The following is a 24,802-nucleotide window of genomic DNA, read 5'->3' as shown; positions in this document are numbered from 1 at the left end:
TTTTGTTGTTTTTTGTTTTGTTTTTTTTTTAAACATTTTATTTATTTATTCATAGAGACACACAGAGAGAGAGAGGCAGAGACACAGGCAGAGGGAGAAGCAGGCTCCATGCAGGGAGCCCAATGTGGGACTCGATCCTGGGTCTCCAGGATCACGCCCTGGGCTGGAGGCATCGCTAAACCCACTGAGCCACCAGGGCTGCCCAGGACTTTTGTTTTTGGGAGATTTTTGATAACTTATTCAGTTTCTTTGCTGGTTATGGGTCTCTTCAAATTTTCTATTTCTTTCTGTTTCAGTTTTGGTAGCTTGTAAGTTTCTAGGAAGCTGTCCATTGCTTCCAGGTCATGAAGTTTGTTGGCATATAAGCTTTCATAGTATTATTCTCTTATGATTGCTTGTATTTCTGTGGCATTGGTTGTGATTTCTCCTCAATCATTCATGATTTTATCTATTTGGGTCCTTTTTTTTTCTTTTGATCCATGTTTATATATAGAATGTATATGTCCATTTCTTCATCTAACATAGTATGTTTTTAAATCTTTTGTAACTGACTTGCTTTCAAAATAGTATGTAATTGATCATATTTTAATTCTTCCTTCTGTGGAGCTCATATTTAAACCAGCAAATGTTCATTTATAAGATTAAAAAAATAAATAAACCAACAAAAATTATGTATTTACAAATATAGGATTTTATCATCTACTGTTTTTCTATTCCATATATAATTTGTAGTGTCCAAAACTATTTACATAGTTTAAGCACTCAGTTATTCCATTTATGAATCATCTCTTCCTTAAAATTATTTCTTTTCTGTCCTTCTATAAACTTTCCTCCTTTTCTCTTTTCATTAATTAAGGCACTGTTAGTGTAGAAAGAGAAGGAAGATGGAAGAGATTTTCAATCAGTTGAATTTAATTTCTCTCTAATGTTTTCATTAAGGTTTTTGTAGATGAGATGGATGAAGCTAATAACCCCCAGAGTGTTTTATGATCACCTGTAGATGATTTTTCCCAACGCACCACTTATTCTCTTAACACTGATAATGAAGTTTGGACTCCTCCATTAATTCTGTTTTGTCTATACCTTAATATTCTAGGAATACCTTAGCATATTACTTAAGTAAGGATTTAAAATGAGTTTGTTTTTCCATCTTTATGACAAGGTGAATTTGGTGAAGTTTGTAGTGGACGTTTGAAACTTCCAGGAAAAAGAGAATTACCTGTGGCAATCAAAACCCTGAAAGTAGGCTATACAGAAAAGCAACGCCGAGATTTCCTGGGTGAAGCAAGTATCATGGGACAGTTTGATCATCCTAACATCATTCACTTGGAAGGTGTTGTGACCAAAAGTAAGTAAAGTAAAAATTCTATGTGTGTGAGTGTGTGTGTATCATGAATATCTGGGTATCTTCTATTACGTTATTATGAATTTCAGGATAAAAAGAAAAGTAGCCACAGTAATGTTATTAAAAATTTCTTTATTATAATAGAACCTGAATTTCTATTTAGTTTCTCAAAACTTATGTATTAACTCATTTACTATGAATTCACTAACAGGGAAAATGTATCCAGATAAAAGGAGTAGTAAATGTATCAATGTTTTTGTTTTTTTTTTTTAATTTTGGCTCTTTCACTTTTTATCCTAATAAAATATTAACTTTAACATTTTGATTTTGGCATTGAAGTTTAACATTTGATAGAGTTACTATAACCATAGGTGCCCTGCCACTTTTAAACTGTTCTTTAAAGACAGATGTATTTCTTTCATTCATTTTTTTTCATTGAGATCTTTTAATAATTTTAGGGAAAGCAGCAGCCACAGAAGATTGGAAAAATTCCTTGAGATTAATCATTTTCTTAAAGAAAATTTAATTTTTACTCAGAAATTATCTAAAATTTCACATCTCTTTTAAATTTGTATTTATGTCTTGTAAATGTGGTTATGTGACAAGCTTCCCATTGCAAAGAGTTCAAATAATTTTTCAGTCATCCAATCAAGTATTTTTGGGTCACATGACTGAAGTCTTTATTTAAATTCATTTTTTCTTTGTCATTTCTATGTGTTTATATTCACCACTTTCTAAATCATCTAAAAATTTTAGCAAGGAACAATTTTTAGGCTTGCTTTTAATTATTTGTTCACCTTCCAGTTGCTATTAATCACGTTTTACATTATACATGCTAAATATGCATATCAGCAATATGTATTCAATGAATGCCACCAATTTAAGTAATTTCAATTTATTAGATATCCAATTATGCCACTTATCGACATAAGTGGATTGAATACCCACTTATTTAGCTTTTAAATATGGAAAACAAAATAGTAATAATAGAAACACAACTTTTTCACTATACAGACAAAAGAAGCAAGTCAAAATATTTGTATTTAACAAAATATTTGTATATAACAAGTTAATCCAAAATCATAATTTATTCACAATAGGTCACAGATGAGAGAAGGTAGGAACCCCTTACAAGTTCTAAAACCGACCAAAGTGGAAGTTACCATATTGACGATTGGCTGAACTTTTGAATCAGTTTTTATTGCTAGCTTGTTTTTTCCCATGTTTTAAATTCTAGTAAGAATTCTAGAATTCTAGTAAGAATTCTCCTAAAGAAATGTAGCATAGGAATAAAATAACCTGCAGAAAGGGAGGTTTCTTCAAAACTTAGGTGTGTTTCTTCCTCCAGATGCATATTCATTACTACCCCCTTGATAGTAACTCAAAGAATAGCATTGTATTGTATTGTATTGCTTTCTGTTGCTGGAGCAAGAAGGACAACCTAAAGTCATATCACAACAATTAAGTTCCTAAAGAAAGGTGAGAGGCCGGGAGAAGAGAAAGAAAGGTAGAGAATAAGGAAAAAAAATACGTTTTTTTTAGTAATATGAGAAATTAAAATATTTTACAAAAATTGCACCCAATGATGAATGAGCAAGACTATTTGTAATGAGAATATGATGTAAAAAAGATCATCCCTGGTACAATAAAATGAAATCAAAATTTGAATATGACTACATTGTATCTGAAGGAAAGGTGGTAAAAGGACATGAGTGATTGCTTGTGGCACTACTGTAGGAACAAGAATTATAATGATAATTGATTATTTCTTATGCAGTAATGATGCTATATAATATAAAGCATATTTCTTAATTGTAGTCATGGTAATAATAGTAGGCAAATATTTGATACATTTCATGTCTTTATCTCATTCTTAACACGGCTGCCAAATTTAACTTCCTCAAATAAACTCTGACCATGACCTCTTCAGGATAAATGTGGTCTATAGGCAGCCAGTTTATCTTCTGTAATGAGTTCAGATATAATGTTTGGAACAGTGCCAGATCACTATTACTATTATGGAAGATAGTATTGCAAATGGTCAAGAACATGGACTGTAGATCTAGCCACATACTGTAATTTTGGTTCTGCCATAAACTATGTGACTTCGAACAAGTTAGTTAGACATTCAGAAAATGTAGTCCTCATCAGTGACATGGGGTAAGAAAAGATAGTGAATTGGGGGAGGGGACATGAATACAGGTAAAGTCTAAAATGGGCAGAGCAAAGAACAGGTACTAAAACAATATATAGTGTTACTTTCTCCTTATATCTCTTCCTATGTTCTAAACTCCTTCACATGCATTGTTTTTTTTTTTAGTCCATTTTAACATGCTTGATATTTTGACCTGCCTACATTGCCTCTTCCTCTGAAACTTACACTCTCATATTCACCACCTTTTCAATTCCTTCAAAACCCTTTCAAATTACATCACATCCATGAAACAATCCCTCATCACTTCACCCTGAAGTACTCCCTTCTTCTTTTGAACACTGTGCCAATGTACAGATTTTTGCAATTGCCTGTAATGATCCTTCATTTGGCCAAAACTCTTATTCAAATCTTTCGTTTCATTTTGTCTCTTTTGCATATATTTTTAACTCCCCAGATAAAAAAATAAAATAAATAAAAAATAAAAAAATTTTAAAGTCTGATCCTTGAAGACAGAGACAGTATCCTAAATATTTATGTAAGCCTATCATACCTAAAGCTAAACCAGTCCATAGTCATGTTAGTTAACATTTTGAGCTTCAATATCACCAATAAAAAGGGGAAATCATACCTAACTTGTATGATTGTTATGCAGATTGAATTAAGGTATATTTGTATGTATGAACAAAACTGCAGGTAATTAGAATAGTGAGTATTTATTTTAATCTAAGTGAATACATCAGATACTAGTGGATTAGTCCCCAAAATTATTAGTTTATATTCACCTACTTCTATAGGTCCCTGATTTATTATATAAACTGTTTAATGTGAATGGATCATGGCTGAGGCAAAGTAAGACAACTAAATTTCTCATATTCAGTTAACTTAATTTGCCATATATTTTATACACACTTGAAACCTATATCAACAAATGATCTTATCTGAATTTTACTCTAAAAAACAGTACTGTGGTTAGGAATACAGATTTGAAATTTCGAATCTCCTAATAAAGTATTCTATCTGATGTTGCTGCCATGAAACTAAACATATACATAAAGCAAAATGAAAATATTAAAAATATTTCTGTCTTGTTTTCGGTTCTGTGTGAACTCGAACTGCATTTCCCCTTAATAAATGTACCTCTTGATGTTCAGCTGAGGAAGTCTTCAACTTGTTTTTAATTTACCATGTTACAACTCACTTTATTTGTGTCCTTAATTTCATGCTCTCTGATCTGATGCTAATTTATTCAACAATTATTCTCAACCTGCAGCACACAGATAATGAGACATAAGTGCAACTAAATCTTGTGATTTTTCTGATTGAAACTGAGGTAGGGAGTCTGAAGTAGCACTCCTATGGGTGGTGTCATCATGAATCTTCATCTTTCCCCTATTACTGCCCTACGTGCCAGAAACATAGGCCCAAATTCAAATTCATTCTGTGATGTGTTGTTAAACAGGGCATATCATAGTTATATATTCTAGAGAGACTTCCTGACAAATGATGTAAAAAACCCTCAGATCTAGGCTTAATTGACTCATTCACAATACAGGATGCTTTAATGAAATATATACAGTGCCAATTTTACTATTTGTAGAGATTCAAAAATAAAGTAAAAATGGGAAAATAATTTTCTCATTGCAGCACCTTTAAGTTCTTTATGATTTATCTTCCCCCACTTATGGAAATTATTATCAAAATTGACTAAAGGAATACTTCTATTGAGTCTTAAAATGATTTATAGTTATATTTCTTTCTTTTTTTAAGATTTATTTATTTATTTATTCATGATAGACAGAGAGAGAGAGAGAAAGGCAGAGACACAGGAGGAGAGAGAAGCAGGCTCCATGCTGGGAGCCTGATGTGGGACTCGATCCTGGGACTCCAGGATCGCACGCTGGGCCAAAGGCAGGCGCTAAACCGCCGAGCCACCCAGGGATCCCCTATAGTTATATTTCTTAATCTAGGGTCATGGACAAATAAATTTGGTTCTTTTGTAAAATAAATATATTTAAGCAAAATATTAGCTGAACATTAGAGGAATCTCTCCCTATTTTTTTTTATTTCTATGTCTGAAGAGATAGCACATTCAATGACAATGGATTGTTTGAATTGTCAGACAATTTTGACTTATATAAATTTGTTATTTCAAATATAGTATTTCATTCTGTCTTAAAAAGATACTTCCATTTTGCAGGCTCTTATTATATATTATCCAGGAACATTTCAACAATCTTCAAACTAGCCTTTCTACTTTTGTCTTTTCTCATATGAGCCCATTCCACCGATGTTATACCAGGGTAGGTTTTACTAAATCACTGCTTTCCTCTGATGCTTCATCACCAAACAAGCAAATGAAGCAAAATGTATATACTTTGATGCTTAACCCACTATAATTTTAGCCATAACTGCATCTTTCCCTATTTCCTTTCTATAAAAACTCTGTCGAGTTCTTGTTCTACCCCTTTGAAATATTCCATTCAGCCCTAGAATGTCCTCTCCACTTTCCTTGGCTCTACTTGACCTTCAAGATGAATTCAGATGTGGCTTTCTCCACGAGATCAGTGTCATTTATCTTCATTTTTCTTTCTATTCTCAGTGTCTGCCTTGCATACAGGAACCACTAAATAATGTTGAATAGCTCAGTAAAGAAAAGCTCCCCAGTTCCACAAATAGCCCAGTAAAAGAAAGCTTCCTGGTTCTACATTAGAATTTAAGCCTCAAAGAGCAGAGATTTTTGTTGCCTTGCTCACCAATATGTTCAGATCAGTGCTCAGCATGGGTAGTATTTCATGGATCGGTTGAATGAGTAAATTCTCAGCCAGAGACAATCTTATACACTCTAGTTGCATTTCTCTGCACTTTGTCTTGCTATGTGTGGTATCATAGTTATCCCTCTGCACGTTTTATCATCCTTACTACAAAATAAGCTTCTTGAAACTGGTATGTTTATAGCTCCCCTAGTCTCTATCATAGGGCCAGACACATTAGGTAATTTTTAAAAAAGACATAAATGATATTAAATGAGTCAATGACTAGATGCAGTTATGTAAACATTTAAAACTAGTTAAAGGTATATATAGTTTATATTTTATTCTTAAAACCTTATTCTATAAAACTCTCAGTCTTTAGAAAAAAATAAAATTCATATGAAGGAAATTGTTTGATAATCTTTTCACAGGATTTTGGATATAACAGCCATTACTACCACTAACAATTAACATTGCTTTAAGAATTTACTAAGCTTAATTCTCTTAATTTATTATCTCCTTTATTTTTTTAAAATTTTTATTTATTTATGATAGTCACAGAGAGAGAGAGACAGAGATAGAAACACAGATAGAGGGAGAAGGGAGAAGCAGGCTCCATGCACCGGGAACCCGACGTGGGACTCGATCCCGGGTCTCCAGGATCGCGCCCCGGGCCAAAGGCAGGCGCCAAACCGCTGCACCACCCAGGGATCCCCTATTATCTCCTTTAATCTGAACAATAATGCTATGGTTTAGACACTAGTATTTGTTCTCATTTTACAGATAGGGAAAATTTACTTTAAAGAGGTCAAATACCCCATCCAGTATCATAAAACTAGCATAATATAATGCCACATTTTTAAAAAAGATTTTATTTATTTATTCATGAGAGAAACACAGAGAGAGAGGCAGAGATACAGGCAGAGGGAGAAGCAGGCTCCTTGCAGGGAGCCCAATGTGGGACTCGATCCCAGGACCCTAGGATCACACCCTGAGCTGAAGGCAGGCGCTCAACTGCTGAGCCACCCAGGTGTCCCAGAATGCTACATTTTAAAAACAGTTTTACATACCTTCCAAGCCCAAACTCTTAGAGTTTACATTACCAATCTCATATTTCAACACTCAGCATACACTTAACATTTATTTATTCAATGCTTTTAACTGATCACCTAATACATGTCTTTTGCTATTAATCAGGATACAGCAGAAATTAAACAGACTGAGTTCCTGCCTTTATGATGTTTGCTTTGGGTGGGAGAGACAGAAACTAAGTGAATAAATACATTTATAATGTATTAAATGAGAAAATAAAGCTAGATGAGGAAATTAAGGATTGCTTCTATTGAGGGTTGGGGATTTCTATTTTATTTATTTCTATTTTATTTAGACCTCTCTGATAAGGCTTGAATAAAGTGAAGGCCTTACAGATATCCGGGGGGCAAAATATTATAGAAATAAGGACCAGCAAGTCTCAAATGAGACTTGTATGGGATGTTCAAGAAACATTAAGGCCATTATTGCTTCAATGGAATGAGGGAGAGGAGACTGGAAAAAGCTTAATTTGGAAATGTACTAGGAGGGTAGATAGTGCACATTCTTTGGTCCCTGTAAAGACTGTCTCTTAATCTGTGCTTTACAGCCTTTAAAAGAACCAAGATGTGATGGAATCTGGTATCTGTGTACAAGATCAGTTAGGCTGCCATGTTAAGTATAGAGCCAAGTGTTTAGGCTGGGAGACCATGGGGAGGCTACTGACATTATTCATACCTCATTATGAATTTTTTTTCATTATGAATTAGATTAGGATACTGATCTAGATGATGGTAGTAGTTGAATTCTATATATATTTTGAAGACAATCACAGGAAGGCTTCTTGTGATTTTGATATGGAGTATGAGAAAAAGAGAGGAGTCAACCATAATTATAAATTATTTGTCATGAGTTCCTCAAAGAAAGGAATTGCCATTTATGGAGAAAAGATTAGGAGGAGCAAGACTGTGGTTGGAAATCAGTACTTCAGTTTGGACAATTTATATTTGAGAGGCCTGTAAGCATGCAGTGATTGATTTACCTTTAGTCCTAAAAATGAAAATGTTTGAAGTATGTGTATGCTTGAATTTTATATTGTGCATTTCACATAAAGAAACAAAGTCTAGGGATGCCTGGGTGGCTCAGTGGTTGAGTGTCTGTCTGCCTTTAGCTCAGGGCGTGATCCCAGGGTCCTGGGATTGAGTCCCGCATTTGGTTCCTTATAGGAAGCCTGCTTCTCCCTCTGCCTATGTCTCTGCCTCTCTCTGTGTCTCTCATGAATAAATAAATAATATCTTAAAAAAAATGGTGGGGGGGGGGGCAAATTCTATGAACCAGTAATAAACCAGGCCAGCCCCAGTGGCCCAGCGGTTTAGTGCTGCCTTCAGCCTGGGGTGTGATCCTGAAGACCCAGGATCGAGTCCCACATCAGGCTCCCTGCATGGATCCTGCTTCTCCCTCTGCCCCCCTCTCTCTCTCTCTGTCTCTCTCTGTCATAAATAAATAAAATCTTAAAAAAAAAGGGTGAATAGAAATAAAATCCAGTGCATTAACTCAGTACCTGTTTTTCTTTGTTAGGGCATAGAATGAGGTTTAAGAAATACAAAATAATTATTAGACATTTACAAGTGCTCTTCCTGATAAAATCTAAATCCTGCTTATCTGAAAAAATAGAACTATAGAAACAAAATTTATGGGTTCATAGATTGGTTATTAGTAAATAAAACAATATAGTTTTAAATTATTTTCACCATTAATAAAACAAAGCTGTCAGATTTCTTAATTCTTGGATTCCCCACCTCCTCTGAAAAGTCCATAATTTCTGACACCATCAGTAATCATCTACCTTCACTAATGTCTGAACAATTTGAATTCATTTTTAATTTGAGAAATGAGAAAGCTTATCAGTGTACAGAATCTGAAATAGAGGATGGTATTATAGAAAGTTTTGAGTTTCTATTTATAGAGACATTACTATTTTCATGTTCCTGTTTCAGATAAGGTATATAGACTTTTTATTTTATCATCTTTCTACAAATTAAAATTACATAATGTTATAAATGATTTTTCCCTAAGGTGTTATCAACAACTAAGGATAATAATGGAATTAAAATACCCTTCTAATTGCCCCATAATTTGTCCTCCATCCTTATCCCCTTAATAAGCATTATCTCTTCCAGTTCTAAGCATAAGATTCCACTTTCTGGTTGACCATTAACCATTAATAATTGAACCACAATATTTGACTTATCTCAAGTTTCCCTTGGGGTCAAAATAAAAGTAATTTCAAACAGCTGCAAGTTTTAGTATACTAAATGGAATATCATCCAAATAGAATGACAGAGTGAAATAAAACTGTAGATATGTAAGTATAAGCAGAGGCATACTTTTAATTATTTACAAGTCTTGTAAAATATTTCTAAGAGAAACCCAGTGACAATTATTCTCCAGTGAATTATGATGCTTCTAAATCAAATGCTCCCTGAGTAGAGCCCTAGGTGGTATCAAGTGTTTATTGATGAGCTAATGGTTTCAGAAAAGCATGTGGTATCAATGCAAATAAAATAATAAGCCCAGATTTAGCTGCAACTTTTGCAATGTGGCCTAGTTTACTGTTTCTCAAAATTTTATGTGCCTCTGAGGATATTGCTAAAATGTAGAATTTGTTTCAATAGATCAACTTGAGCATTAAGATTATGCACTTCTAATATGCTCCCCAGTGATAGCTCTGCTGACTGTTAGGGCAATGCTCTGAAAGACAAGGGCTAGATCAACATTCCCCAAAGTTTGTTTCACTTAACTCTGAGATACCTTATGGAAAAGGATTACTTTACCAAGGGTGGCATTTCTCTCCTGTCTTGGATTTGTGATGGACATTAGCACCAAAAAAATCACAGAATAAGGAATCAAACTCAGTTTTTCCACTGCAGTAAAATAACCTCCCATGTCATGTATCTGTCCTCTTATGTTTTCAAGTGTATATTGTTCATTATAACCACATGTTGTACAGATGATCTCCACAACTCTTTTGTCTTGCAAACTAAACATTTATACATGCTGAAGAGCAACTCTCCCTTCCTTCTCCAGCTGCTAGCAATAACATTTCTACTTTCTGTTTCTATGGGTTTTATTGCTTTGTATACCTCCATATAAATAGAATCCAAGACCGTTTCACTATAGAATATTTCAGAACACTAAGAACATATGTAAGTAATAGTCATATGTAAGGATATATTATTTACTGAGAGAAGCTAAATTCCTCTAGATCTGCCATTAGTGGCTGGATAGTTTGTCACGGCAACAGTCATGATTACCAAGTTTGTGGTAACACAAAAGAGTAAATACTTGTGAGATTTTAAAATAAAATTTTAATTTTAAAATAAGTGTTTTAAAACTATAGGCATCATGGTGTGGAGGAAAGGAAAACATCTTTTATAGTCAGGTGGACATAAATTAGATTCTCAGCTTTGGTTCTTATATATTGGCACTAGTCAAGTCATACATTGAATCTTTTTAAGCCTCACTTTCCTTTCTCTGAAAAATTTATTCTGTAATACCACTGTTACGGAATTTAATAAAATTAAAAATAACATTGTACCTTATAAAGAGTGAAAATTCAATAAATCAATAGATTGTAGCTCTTTTGTGATTACCAAAACTGAATGACTAAATACAAGGTTGGCGAATTCCACAAATAATATGCTTCTATTAATACTTAGACTGCCTGAGCTAGATCTTTGGTAAATAATATAAAATAATATAAAAACTCTGCTCTGTGATTAGAATCATGTTTTGACATGCTTTCTGAACTCTTTTTATATAGATTTTTGATAATATGCTTTCAAAATTATTGGCAAATCTATTCTTTGTCTGTACTTTGAGCTGGATAATGGAAAATGATTTCTACAGTTTTATTGAATTTACAAGGGTTAGAGTGAGCCACATTAATTATTGCTATGTCATTCTTGCAGGCTAGCAGGAACTGAGACAAAACATAAGCCAAACTAAATATAATTAGCATTAAAATGACTCAAGCATGAAAAATAATCGAATGGGTCCTAAAGTGTCTTATTCTTGTCAACAAAAGAAGATCCTGCTTGTTTGCAAACATTCATTTTAATTGCCTTTCTCCCATTTTCTAAAATGTGAGAAGTGTTTTAGTTCCCTATCATGCTTCTCAAATAATATTTTCGTTATTGACATTACAACCTACACTGTCATAAATAATTAATCTGACTTTTAAAACTAGGTGATGAAATCTAAGAAATCTTTTTTTTTTTTTTTGAAATCTAAGAAATCTTACAGAACAAATGCCAGGTGCCCATTTCCCTAAAAAGTAAATGTATTTTTTTTTCCTTCCAAATGTATATTATTCAAAGTCTATAAGTCTTCTGATCAGTTCATTCTGTTTCCAGTGTAATTTTTTTTTCTTCTAAGCTCAGTGAATTTGGATTGAATTTATGGAACAAACTCACCAAAGAAAAATATATTTTTACATAGGACTTCCATCCAACTTACACTCAATATACCTTGGGTGAGAAACACTAAATATTTACCACTGACCCATAATGGTAAAAGGAAAGTAAGAGTCTAGAAATTAAAAATTAAAGGGTAGATAAAATGAAGAAATTCTACAAAAAAAGTAGAAGAAAACTGAAAATTTCATAAGTAGAACTATCAGGGAGATGCTACAATCATAAAGGAGTGGGGTCAAATTGATAATGATGGACTAAGATCAGATTATCAGTTTGATAGACAAGATACCTACTCATATATTATGAGCTGCGAGGTGCCAATGAGGGAAATCTAAGACTATTTCCTCTGAATATCTGTTGGAAATCAGTTCTTCCAATTCCAATTATACTATGACAATTCCCCCAGTGGATTTCTGTAAGTGAGAGTCAGAGTCAGAATAAAAGAGCTAACCAGGCTGATTCCAGAAAATGTAGGCCTCCTTCTAATTGGATCAGGGCTGAAGTTTAGCTGGTACATACCCTTTGGCTCTATTATCTCTAAATTTATTAGAATACTTTGTTAGTGTTTGATAAAAAATCTGGTGCCAGGATTACTTATATGTCTCCTTTGTATGACTACTCAGTTTCATCCCTGATTACATCTGAATTCCTGAAACCAGCCAAATGAAGGGGTGATGATGTCTGGTACAGCAGGATATTCTGGATACTCCAGCATTATAGCTGGTGGAACTTCTGACACATATGTACCCATGCCAACGCAGGTGTCAAATATTTTGGCTTTCACCCTTGGGGTGGCATATTAGTTGTGGACTTTAGAAAGAAAAGGGGCTTCAACGTTAATGAAAGTCTGTAATGGGCCCTTTGATGTGAGAATAGGACCACGAGGGTCCAAAACAGAATTTAGTATCTTTTTAAATCTGTCTGAATTAAAACAGGTGTGGCAATATAATTAAAGTTAAATTAGAAGCCTTTCTCTACTCTTGAGCCTTGATTAAAATTATATTAAAGAAAAAGAAAACTATTTATAATCTTTTCTTCTGTTGTGTTGTGACAGACATTTACAAATACATTATGAACCGTATTTCTTTTTATTTTTTACTATTGTAGGCCCAGTCAGTTTTAAAATAAAGTCTTTCCCAGCTCATCTCCCATCACTTTTGCATCGACAAAGTGAAAATCCAGAGCTCTAGCCATATTTGAACTTGATGGGTTCTTTCATGACTAGACAGCTTGGCACATGCTGCCTCTTCTTCCTGGAATATCTGTCACCTTTTATTACATCAGTGACCCCTGCAGTCTTCAGAGTTTAGATCAAATGATATCCTCACATCCAGTGCTCCTTCTCTGCATATGTGGCGTTTCACCTAATAGAGGCATCTACAAATATATGCCAAGTGAATTATTTCAGGCAAACATTTTAAATTACTTTTATAAACATTAAACAGGAAGAGAGAAATGTATCTGGCTTTGCAATATACTCATAGCATTTCATTAAAAGAATATTGCTTCTGAAGTATTTTAAAAAGATATAGTTATCTAAGTAAGACAGTCCCACCTTATTATTCCAAATAACACGTTTTAAGTGATCTTGATCTTGAAATGAAAAAATCCTTTTTATTCCTAGTTATTTCTTTTTCATATGTAATTGTCTAACTTTCTAGAGCTTTATTTGTACTTCTAAATAGTGTTGTATGAATAAATATGCATGTTCTAATTCTATGACTTGAATTAATGATTTCTTAAGTAAAATACAGATGTCTTTCTGGAGAATGCCACTACATTCATTATAATGCATTTCCTGATTGCACAAGCGTTGTTTCCCTTCCTAATAAAATAAGTTAATTAATAGACATATAAGATAGCATTTTTTGACATAAGGTCTCTTTTTACTTATCTCAAAATACTTTAAACTAATACAAACTTTACGTAGCATGTTTTATTAAATAGGAAAGGGGCATGCTTTAAAATATAGTGAGATTAATGTGAAGTGATAAAGCTAACACTCATGTTTTAGATATTTTCTCATATAAAGAAGGATTTTTGGTCTTGTATTTTTCACCTTGTATCACAGATATATTGTATACAAAGTGCCTCAGTTTTATAAGGGATAAAATACGATCTATTCTCATAGACAACTTATATCCAGCAAAAAGGTTAACCAGCAAATTCTAAGTGATAGGCACTATTCTAAGTGACTTGCAGATCCTTATGCCTTGCTGGATGCTCAGCACAACTCTACGAGTTAGGTGCCATTAACACCCATCTTTTACAGATGGGAAAATCAAGGCACAGAGGTAATGATTGATTTGCACAAGATTGCATCATAATAAGTGATTGATCTGGGATTCAAAGCCACACAGTGTGACTCCACAGTCTGTCCAGCTAATCTCTACCTTTCACCCTTGCATCAGACATGAGAGAGGGAGGAAACAATGATTGCAAGAGAAGTTCCCAGATAGCAAGAGAAATTAGAACAGAGTTGAAGAATGAAAAACACTGGATTGACAGAGATTGTAAGTGTGTGACAGAGAAGGGAGAGTGAGGTAGGAATGAGGAAAGGAGTTACAAGAATAGAGAAAAGTTAGGAAAACACAACATATATTCAAGAGATCACAAGCAGTGCAGTTAGATGGGGTAATAGTTTTTATTCAGAATTGTGGAAAAGATAAATATATTCACAATTCTTTGCTGGATATTATTTGGCACATTATACCATTACCTCTATTAAAATAAAATGTATCTTTAAACTCATTTTTACATAAATTGATTTTAGTGTTGAAAATTATGTATTGTTATATCTTAAAGGTCAATCTGTTATTATTCTTTTGATAAGTTTCTTCTCACTGCCCCCTCACATTACACTAAGATACCATCATGTCATGAATTTACTTGCTACTCAAAGTGGACACTTTTCAAGAGAATTATATACAGTATGAACAAAAATAACACCTTCTAGTAAAGTTTTTCTGGATAAGAATGCAAAATCAAAAAGTTGCAGTTCATACCACTGTTTTCTTTTCAGGTAAACCAGTGATGATAGTGACAGAGTACATGGAAAATGGCTCTTTAGATACATTTTTAAAGGTAGGTCTGAAACAAATTTAATTATTCAAAGTGTTGCTTGTATGTTGACTATGACATTCAAGCTGAAATTGAGCCACTTTTGAGCAGAACTTATAAATCAATAGAAATATCTGGAGTCGGAATAGTCATACTTCAAAAAATAAACTTTGGTTTGTAAATTGTCCACTCTAGAAGCTTAAATCCAAAATCATATGTCCCTACAGTTCTATTTAAGTGAATATTAATTTCCTTCCCCCAAAAAAATAAACAAAAATTGAAAGAAAGGAGAAAGGAAGGGGAGGTGGAAAGGAAGGATAGAGGAAAGGGGAAAAAAAGAGAAGCATTTTTTGCAAGTACTTAACTTTCTCAGAGTGTCTAATATCAGGCAGAGTAAGGAAAAGACGTCTAAAAGGTCCATGCAAATCATCTGTGTTGATGAAGAAGTTATGGGCTTATAACCCATCTGAGAGCCAGCCACGACTTGTGCAAGTGCAGTGGTCATATGGTGACAGACAACATCACTAATGCTGTCAGACCTTCTGTGTTGCAGGAAAAGATTATTTTTTATGTGCAAGCGTCCAAATTTTACTTGTTGGAAACTCATTATGTTACCAAATAGCTCATGCCAACGGTGTAACATATTTGCAGGCCCAGTTGAACCTTATAGGCTGTCACTTTTCCACATTTCCTATAGTGACTCCTACCATTGATTAGGGGAGGTGACGGCACAGTGATCATCCTGACGGTTACCCCAGGGCCCTGTGCACTGATGCCAGCTGTCTACTGACAAGGGTCCTTTCCTTCTAATCTCCAGCCTCCCCCAGATTCTGTTACCGGATTTCTTATGCATGTTTTCAAGTTCTCTAGTCTCTTATGGCTGTATCATCCCTTTATTGCAAAATAATCATCTTTTGGGCCTTACACTGTGTGGCTGCACCTAAGTCCGGTGCCCTTGACAAAGACAGCAAGCTGCCAAGAGTCACCAATGTTGTCCTGGTCATGGCTCTGGCACGTCCCTCCCGCGTGTGCCCATGTGTGCCCGAATGATCTCCATCTCCGGCCACTTCGGGCTCACCCCAACGTGCCTTTCCAGCTAGCTTATCTTAAAGCACCCAAAAAAAGTGACAGTGTTTGTCTAAGGCAGGTACTAGGTCGGAGTGATGAAATACTGCCCCCAACGACTGAGAATAAATGAATTGCAATGCAGAAAAGGGCAACTAACTTCGGTTTTTGACAAGGGCTTTCAAAGCCTTGAGAGGCTTTGACCAAGCAGAGGACTGATCCAGGGTACAAAGTTAATGATTTATTTCATAACTCCTTCCATCCTCCTTCAGTTAGAAATTGCATATGAATTTGGTGAGAGTATTCATTTGGGGTTTGAAGGCAGATCCTTTCAAATCTCCCCCCAGTGATTGTTGTTGCTGGATTAATATTTCGACATCATTTTAATAGAAAAACGATGGGCAGTTCACCGTGATTCAGCTCGTTGGCATGCTGAGAGGCATCGCTGCAGGAATGAAGTACCTTTCCGACATGGGCTACGTGCATAGAGACCTTGCTGCCAGAAACATCTTAATCAACAGTAACCTTGTGTGCAAAGTGTCTGACTTTGGACTTTCCAGGGTGCTGGAAGATGATCCTGAGGCAGCCTACACCACGAGGGTAAGATCTAACAGAATGCATTTCTGAAACACTAGACTAGAGACATTTAATTTTTAACGATTTTTAAAGGAAACAGCAAAGAGGACATTCCTCTCACATAGGAAGACAGAGAGAAGAGAGAAAGGGCTGGTGGGAGGGGGAGTTAAAAAGTCCAGATAATTCTACTTGTTAGATACCTGCAAATTTCCCTTTTAAACTCAAATAAACAAAGTGTTCACTCTATGGGGCATAATAATTCAGTTTTCTTCCTACAGATACAGGAAACAAAAACTTTGAGTTCAGAGTGAATACATTATAAAAATTAAACAGTTTTAAAGGTAAAAGAGAAAGTTAAAGAGAGAATCTCCTACATTAAAAGCAATAAATATTATCTATATATGGACAAATAAATGTGTATAACATTATTGGGTAGCTTAAAGTCTCTGTACTCTAGTGTCTTCATTTTTTAAAACAAATACAGAAATATCTAAACCTACCATTTAAGGATTCACATGGTAGGGAATAAAAGAACTATTCCTTCAAAAAGTTTTGATTTACTGGAGGTATTTTAATGCCTAATTACTTCCCTGACATGCTATATTAACTGTTAGGCCCACATCTATGGAAAATTGGTCACTAACTCATGTTGTCATAATTAGCATAAATCAACGTCCTCTTCCAGCAAAGTAATTGCTTCCTGAATCGATATAGTATGTATCTGACGATTTTTTCTGTGGACAACTGTGCGTATTTGGTACAACAGAATTTTCTGAACAGTCTATGTATTGCACCTTTTGAGTTTGAATCCCTTATGAGAAACTGTATTTGGTTAATTATAAATCTTTTCAATGTCAAGAAAACATGAAGTTAGATATCCTTAATGTTCCAACTCCCTGTGAAGCTAGGAATATTTATCATCATATCTTTTTCACTTTAAGATTCAGTTAACTTTTGTTTCAATACAGAAAAACACTTCTGGCATCTCACATTCTTAAGATATATGTATTACACATTTGTTTCTTTAATTCAATTTTTTTAAATGGCTTCCACTCATAGTCTAACAATAAACTCTTTTCATAGATTATAAGGCTGTTTTTGTTTTTTTTTTTCAGTCTTGCTTTGTGATTCATGCATGTTTAGGGACTGTACTATACTGAAAATCAAGAGTAACTTATCTAAGCAAACAAAGTCTTCTAATGGTTAGCTTAATAAATCAATCAGTTAATTGATGGGATATCCTTCTTCTAGACCTAATTATCATTGTCATTATTTGCCTTAAATGAAGCCTCAGTTAAGAATTCTCTTGGGATTAGGGTTACACTTAATAAACTTAGCCTAAGCAAGAGGGAGTTTATAGAAAAATCCATTCCCAGTATGATTGGTTGATGTCTTAGTTAAATGCATAAGATAGATTTGTCAAGGTCTGTGTCAGTGTAGCGTGCTGGGGTGGGGAGAAAAGGGTGGAAGGGGAGGCAGAGTTCCCAAGACCCTTAAGGCTTACTCCTCTGAGATGAGCCATGATAGCAATTTGTGGAGAATCCATATACTAAGAGATAAGAAGATAAGGGAACTTCAGATAATTGTGACATCAAATATGATGGTCAGAGGACCAAGAGAAGAATTCTAGGCTCAACTTTAAAGTAATCAACAAAGTATATTTTTAAGAGGAATAGTGATAATATGCAATAGAATATCACAATGACATATGGCCATGTCTAATGGTGTGATTTAACCCATCTACCTATGAATATTTAATTAACAAAAGTATGTATAAGGAAAGTCTTCTTAAGGTGGTGTTACCATATATGTAAGGAGCAGATAATTTAAACACAGTTTGAGTAGTCCAAATTCACCTGAGCTCACAGAACAATTTCAAACATTACCTCAAACTCTTGTTTCCTCATGTCCTGAAACTTTGGTTCATAAAGAGCAACGTAAGTTCCACTTTTGGTAGTGTATGAATTAAATTATTTCTTCTCTGCAAAATGGGATGGCAAAGGTTGCTCTTCATCTTTTATACAAGAAAATATTCAAAACCTATGCCCTTCCCCCTTTAATATATTTTTGCCTGTGGATGAAATGTTTGGTTTCTTGGGTTTGCCTACAGGATACAAAGTGTTTCTTTTGTGAACTAAGAGGAAATCTGCCAAACCTTTTTTTTTTTTTTTTTTTTTTTTTTTTTTTTTTTACCATGTAGAAGTCTCCAAATCTTGGTAATGTCAAGTTTTCCCCCCACAATCTAATATTTCCATAATTTTTTAATTCGGTTAAATTGAATGAGATAACCTGTCTCTTAGGTGAAATTAAAAACAGCCTATTACAGAACAAATACAAAAATAGGTTGGCAGAAAATAAGAGAAATCAAGACTAAAAGAAATTGCACAATGACAGAGGAAATATAACTGTATCTGACTTTCACGCTTGTCTTATTAACTGTTAAACCTCTCAGGGTTGCATTCAGCAATCAAGACTTACCATTTATAATTCCTATGTTAAAGGAAAAAAAAAACACCCTGGGAATTTGAGTCCTTTACTCTCCGTTAGAAAGTCATGAAAGTATACCTTATTGATTTGCTTGACTGCCTGCTTTCCCCTCTCAGAGCTGCCATCATGATACTGTAATTGAGATGTGGGTCCTGTATGTGTTCCAGTAGTCAAACAGAATTTAAACCAGAAACCTTCCGGACAGCCAATTAGTAGTCAGTCTACAAGTGCTTACGGGCTGAGATATGTGAAAAGAGACTGCAGGCTGTCAAACAGATTCACTTAAAAATGCTACATCTCTTTCTAGATCTTTCCACTAAGAAAGAAATATCCTGAGTTTCATTTGAAGTATGTGGGAATTCTTTTATTCTTTTTCCATTTTAGGGAGGCAAAATTCCAATCAGATGGACTGCTCCAGAAGCTATAGCTTTCCGAAAGTTTACCTCTGCCAGTGATGTCTGGAGCTATGGAATAGTGATGTGGGAGGTTGTGTCTTATGGGGAGCGGCCCTATTGGGAGATGACCAATCAAGACGTAAGTATGGAACTACTCTCCCTCCAGTTTGGGATGAAATGCTTTGTTCTCTGAGTCAGGAGACAGAAAATCTTTCATTTCTCACAATGACAGTTGCTTTGAAAAAAAAAAATGAAATACTTTGCTTACCCTCTGATCTGTTTTGTTGTTGTTGAAATAGCCTTTATGCAGAAACTCAAAATAAGTTAGTACAAAGGCTAGAAAGTCACTATTACATAAAAGCTCAGTCCCTTGCCAGACAGTTTTAGCTGTATTATAGTGACGGTTCACTCATTTTATGTCAGTACCATTTTCAAAGATGAAGAACGAGCCATCAGAGAATGAATACTGACAGCCAAGGTTTTATGATTTGCATTTGATAAAGGCAGCTAATACTCCAAACCAAAAAAGATGAATGATATTGATTTAATAGTGGATGGTCTGAGGGGATAGAAAATAATAATCTGTGTTTCTTTAAATTAAAAAAAAAACCATGTAAGAAGAGTTGGATTGTCTATTAATTTGGGGAAAAACACAGATTTTTTTATGTAGAAAAATAATGCATGCTTAGAATAGTAGGATCCTGAAATTAAAAGAGCTATGAAAGAATCTTCTATTCAAGTTCAGATGTTTATTATGTGATGCCTGACACATGGCTCTTTGGTCTTTGCTTTTGTAATTTTTCATTGTTACTATTCGGTACAGTCCTTCCCATTTTGGATCACATTGAAATTTGATATTTTCCCTTCAACTTACCAACAACTATGAAGACAGCTAACATTTATTGAGCCCTAACTATGTGCCACATACTGTCTTAAGTGCTTTATCAACTACCTCATTACTTCTTTCTAAAACCGGTATATGGAGCAGTCTGAACTCAACAGCATACTGATTTAAAACATTTATTTTTTCCTCCAATTATTTCTTCCATCCATGCTCTGTAAAATCTCTTACTCCTATGCCTTCAGGGGTTATTAGACAAATACTATAGTTCTTCAACTGCATTTTGTTGAAACAACAGTCCCATGCCAGTAATTAAGATTCAATTTCAGATATAAAAATTCAAGTCCAGTCTAAATCAAAGTCAATGCCATATCCATTTCAAAGTGTTTTCCACAATTACAGGGTCAGCGTGATCCTCAGCACCTAGACTGGGAAGGAAGAATGGTCATGTGTTTGCTCCTCTTCCTCCTTCATCAAAGTTTGTATGTAGATTTTTCAGGGTTGTCCTTGATGGGTGGATATGTAGAAAAGAAAGGGCAAGATTGTTTTTCTGTGAGTTTACTGATGCTTCCTGCCAGGCTCATACTCAAACCTCAGTTGTCTAGTGAGGTACGTGTCAGAGGTCTTACACAGACCCCTGGGGAAGGCTTCTCCTTGCAGGTCGCTAGAGGATGAGGATGCACTCCAACAGAATTCTCTGAGTTCCTCTCACTCACTGTCTACCCCCACTTCACGATCTCTCACGGTACCATACACATGTGCACTTCACCTGACGGAAACCCATTCTAGTGGGATGCTTTACCGTTGTTCCTTCTTTTGGACCATTATAGCAGACTGCTCCAGACAGCCTGCCTTCTTCAAATTTCTCTGGGTGAGAAACCGGGGTCACACTTCAGTTTTTCCAAGAGTTATTTCATGGCATTCTTCTCTGATAGCAATAGCAAATTGGGCTTAATGCATTCCCACCTCTCAATAAGCCTGCAGCAAGGCAGCCAACCTCCTCTTTTTGTAGTTACCTAAAATTGCTACAATTGGTTTTCTCTGTGTCCCACTCATTTGGCTTTGGGAGGGAGTACTGACTTGTATTTCTCTAAACTTTGGAGAACATAGTGTCTGTTCTTCTCAGGTTTGTGATTTTAGGCTGAGGGCTATGGTAAAAAAAAAAAAAGTATCACGGAACAACTCATCAGAAGACGCTATTATTTTTCCTGTTTTGCGGTTAAGAAACTGAGCTTCAAGAGATTAAATGACTTTCTTAAGCTCACAAAAAATAATAAAAGTAACACCAGAAATTTCAACACGATTCTCTAAAATTTGTGTACCAGACTACCATGCTGTCTCTGATTGAATCAATGTCTACTTCTTCCCTTTTGTTTTCAACCAGTGATCCTAGATCAGCCATCTGAATATTATAAAATACTATATATTTATCAATACATAATGATTACTCTGGTTTTTATAGTCTAAACAAAGACCACACTTATTTGCTACTTAGAGTTCCCCAGATAAATGCCAAATACTAACTTGAACAACAGTGCTCTTCACAGTTTGGCTTCTAACTTTGCTCAAGGCTGATTTTAATGCCATTCTCTCCCTTTAATTTTTGTGAAAGTATTTTATTCCGGCACACTACCAGCAGGGCTAGTTCTTTCACTCAAGGAAAACATGTTTGCCTAGTTGACCTCTTCTCAAACTTAAGATTTTTTGAATTCTCATTCTGTCACTCAGAATTATTAGTCCTTCCCAGCTATGTGTATGACATTGTCATCTACAGCATTGTCATCTACATTATTGGCAATCATATCTGATATAGTCGCATCTGTCATAAAGAAAATTATAGACTACTAGACTACAAGAAAACATGATGCTGGGTGAACACACTGTAAGTGTTTCTGTTGATCTTGACGGGATGTGCTCCTGTTTCTGGGATTGGCTGGTCTATACTGGCACACCTTGACTCTAATCCCTATGGCTTTCATCCTCTTCTGGAGACTTGCAGACTAGCCTGGTGTGAACTCTCTGTCAAGTGACTGTAGGGCCAGAATGATCCCAATTTGCACCTCATTTGGTAACATATCTGCTAAAATCACATTAGCCAATCCCATAATCAGGATTGGCCCAATCACACTGCCCACTATTAAAGTTACATGAAGTTACATGAAGAAGGACATAGAAACAAGAAGGTATGAAGGATTTGGGAGACATTTTTTTTTTATTTCAGCCATTTGTGATTCTTAACAGTCTATCAGATAACTTATTTCAAACTACTAAGAAAAATAAAAGGAAGTGCTGATATAATATTCTCAGGAAATTATAAGAATAAAAATTAATATAATTAAATTATAACAATAAAAATTAATAACCCAGCTTTGGCTGGGTTTTCCAAGAATCTAAATAGGATTAACAGCAAATGACTATACAATTGCATATTTTTCTAAAATGTCTGATTTTAATAAAATGTACAATAAAAGCTATATATTTTCTCAGCAAAGTTCACAATCATTAGTAGGGTTTAGTTTCTATGTATAGTACTAAGTATGATATCCTCAATTGCTATCCCAATGTGTATTCAAGAAACATGATGGATCTACTGTATTTGAAAGTCATGATCACTGAATATTTCTTTGAAACAAATTCTCAGAGAGCAAAATGGAAGTACTGATTTGGTGTTTTTAATTATCTATCCCACAATCTCTACATTGCAAATACTATCTGATTCTAAAAGGGCTTTGCAACAGGAAAATATGACATTACCAAGGCATGCAGAATATTCTAAGTCTCTCAGAGGATACTTTCCACTATGTCAAGGGGACAGAATGCTGCAGGTGGTTCCTTTTGATTTAGGATTGCCTCTGTTATCACAAAGAAGAAACATAACAACACATAATAAAAATAAGCTCGAATGACTAAGATATTTTAATACCAGACCATGAACTTCGATTCAAACCTAGGAAGTTAAGATAATATCCTGAAGTCAGTAGAAGCTTCTTTATTTGATAGCAAACATTTTGAATGTCAACATTTTTCTGAACTTAAATCAAAACCAAAATAAAAAATAATTAATTGCATTGCATGTTTATATCTAGTGACAGTGTCTTTCTCTTGTATTTAGTGGAAAATGTATGAATGCATAGAGTATATTAAGCACATAGATTACAAAATGTTTTTAAAAACTCATTTATCTTTCTCAATCTTCTCATGTTAGAATTACTTTTGTTTTTTTTTTTTTTTGACAGTTTTCTATTACTATTTCTGTTGGCCTAGATCTTACTCTAAGGCAGCAAAGATTTTTGACCCCAAAATGATGTCAACCTACTTTGTGGGTGTACCTCTCATTTTTCTGTTCTTTGTGTAGTTTCTGATGGGACAATATATACAGATATATAGTATATATACATACAAAGATATGTACAAAGATATATACATACAAAGATACATACAAAGATACATATATCTTTAGTTGTTGGAATAGTTCATGATAAAAGGATATTTTACGACATCACACAGAATGTTATAATTAACTGGAGTATGAAGAATTTAGTTTTCAGATAAATACGGAAAATTACGAAGGTTTGACAGTGAACAAATTATTTGACTTATGAGCCTCAGTATAGTAGTATCTAAAATGAGTGTATTTGACAAACACCTATTGGTCTTTGAAGATAATATTAGTCTTCTAAGGATAATGCTGCCTGCCCCTAGAGGGAAGTAATTATTTTAGTAACTGGTAGCCTCATGTTAATACATATCCCTTTGGAAAAAGTGACACAAAAAATATCAGTATTTAATTTCAAAAATCCTGTACCTTGCTATTTAACAACAATAACAACACAAACATCTTGAACTGAAAGCCAGTCACTTTGGGATCTATAACTCTTAGTCAGTTGCAGTGATTACAAAGGGAATGGACTTGATTTTTAAGATCTCTTTAATCACTGGAACACTACTGATCTAAGATTGATATACTAAGAAAAAAACATACTCAAAAGACTTTGAATAAATATTGGAAACAAAACAAATCCTACAAAAAAATTGTAGATCTGGAACTATTTCTCTGGTATCTGAAATTATTTCCAGGAATATATTCTTAAACTCTAGTCACTCCTGAAGAGCATCATATCTCACAATAACAAAATGACTCATATGTAAGATTTCAAGTAAATACCTAACAACATAGGCACTCACACCTATATAGAACTTAATTCATCAGAACACAAAAATCTAATTCCATGGAGTAAAATCCATAACTCTCCCAAATTATTTTCTTGGGATGTATTTACTTCTAATTCCCGTGGTGTGACTCAGCACCAGGATAGGAAGACTGCAGGTTCACTTGCCAGAGAGACTTCAATGTGAATCTTACCATTGCAATTTCTTAGCTATAAACAAAGGCAATAACTTAACCTTCTGGAGTCTCAAGTGTTTCATCTATAAAACATGTATGGTAATCCCTATCTTACAAATATATGGTAACAATGAATGCAGATAATATATATATATATATATATATATATATATATATATATATATACAGTTTGTACTGTAGTACCTATGATATAATGCCTGGGCTAGTCTAGGTCCTCCAAAAAGCCTGTGCAAAGAATGAATTTGATATACATTAGTA

General features: G+C 34.4%; 1 protein-coding gene across 2 annotated transcripts in view; it reads left to right on the top strand.

Moving 5' to 3' along the window:
- The window catches only part of EPHA5 (EPH receptor A5), a 314,116-nt gene that overhangs the window by 269,749 nt on the left and 19,565 nt on the right, over positions 1-24,802 (top strand). For both annotated transcript variants that reach the window (XM_055342698.1, XM_055342691.1), the window contains 4 exons: positions 1,163-1,348; positions 14,777-14,838; positions 16,270-16,479; positions 19,327-19,476. In XM_055342698.1, coding sequence (XP_055198673.1) covers positions 1,163-1,348; positions 14,777-14,838; positions 16,270-16,479; positions 19,327-19,476 — 608 coding nt within the window. The remainder of the gene's footprint in view (positions 1-1,162; positions 1,349-14,776; positions 14,839-16,269; positions 16,480-19,326; positions 19,477-24,802) is intronic.

This window comes from Nyctereutes procyonoides, unplaced genomic scaffold, assembly GCF_905146905.1.
Source record: "Nyctereutes procyonoides isolate TBG_1078 unplaced genomic scaffold, NYPRO_anot_genome, whole genome shotgun sequence".
Classification (NCBI taxonomy): domain Eukaryota; kingdom Metazoa; phylum Chordata; class Mammalia; order Carnivora; family Canidae; genus Nyctereutes; species Nyctereutes procyonoides.
The sequence above is the reverse complement of the archived record's forward strand: the minus strand, read 5'-3'. Positions and strand labels throughout refer to the sequence as shown.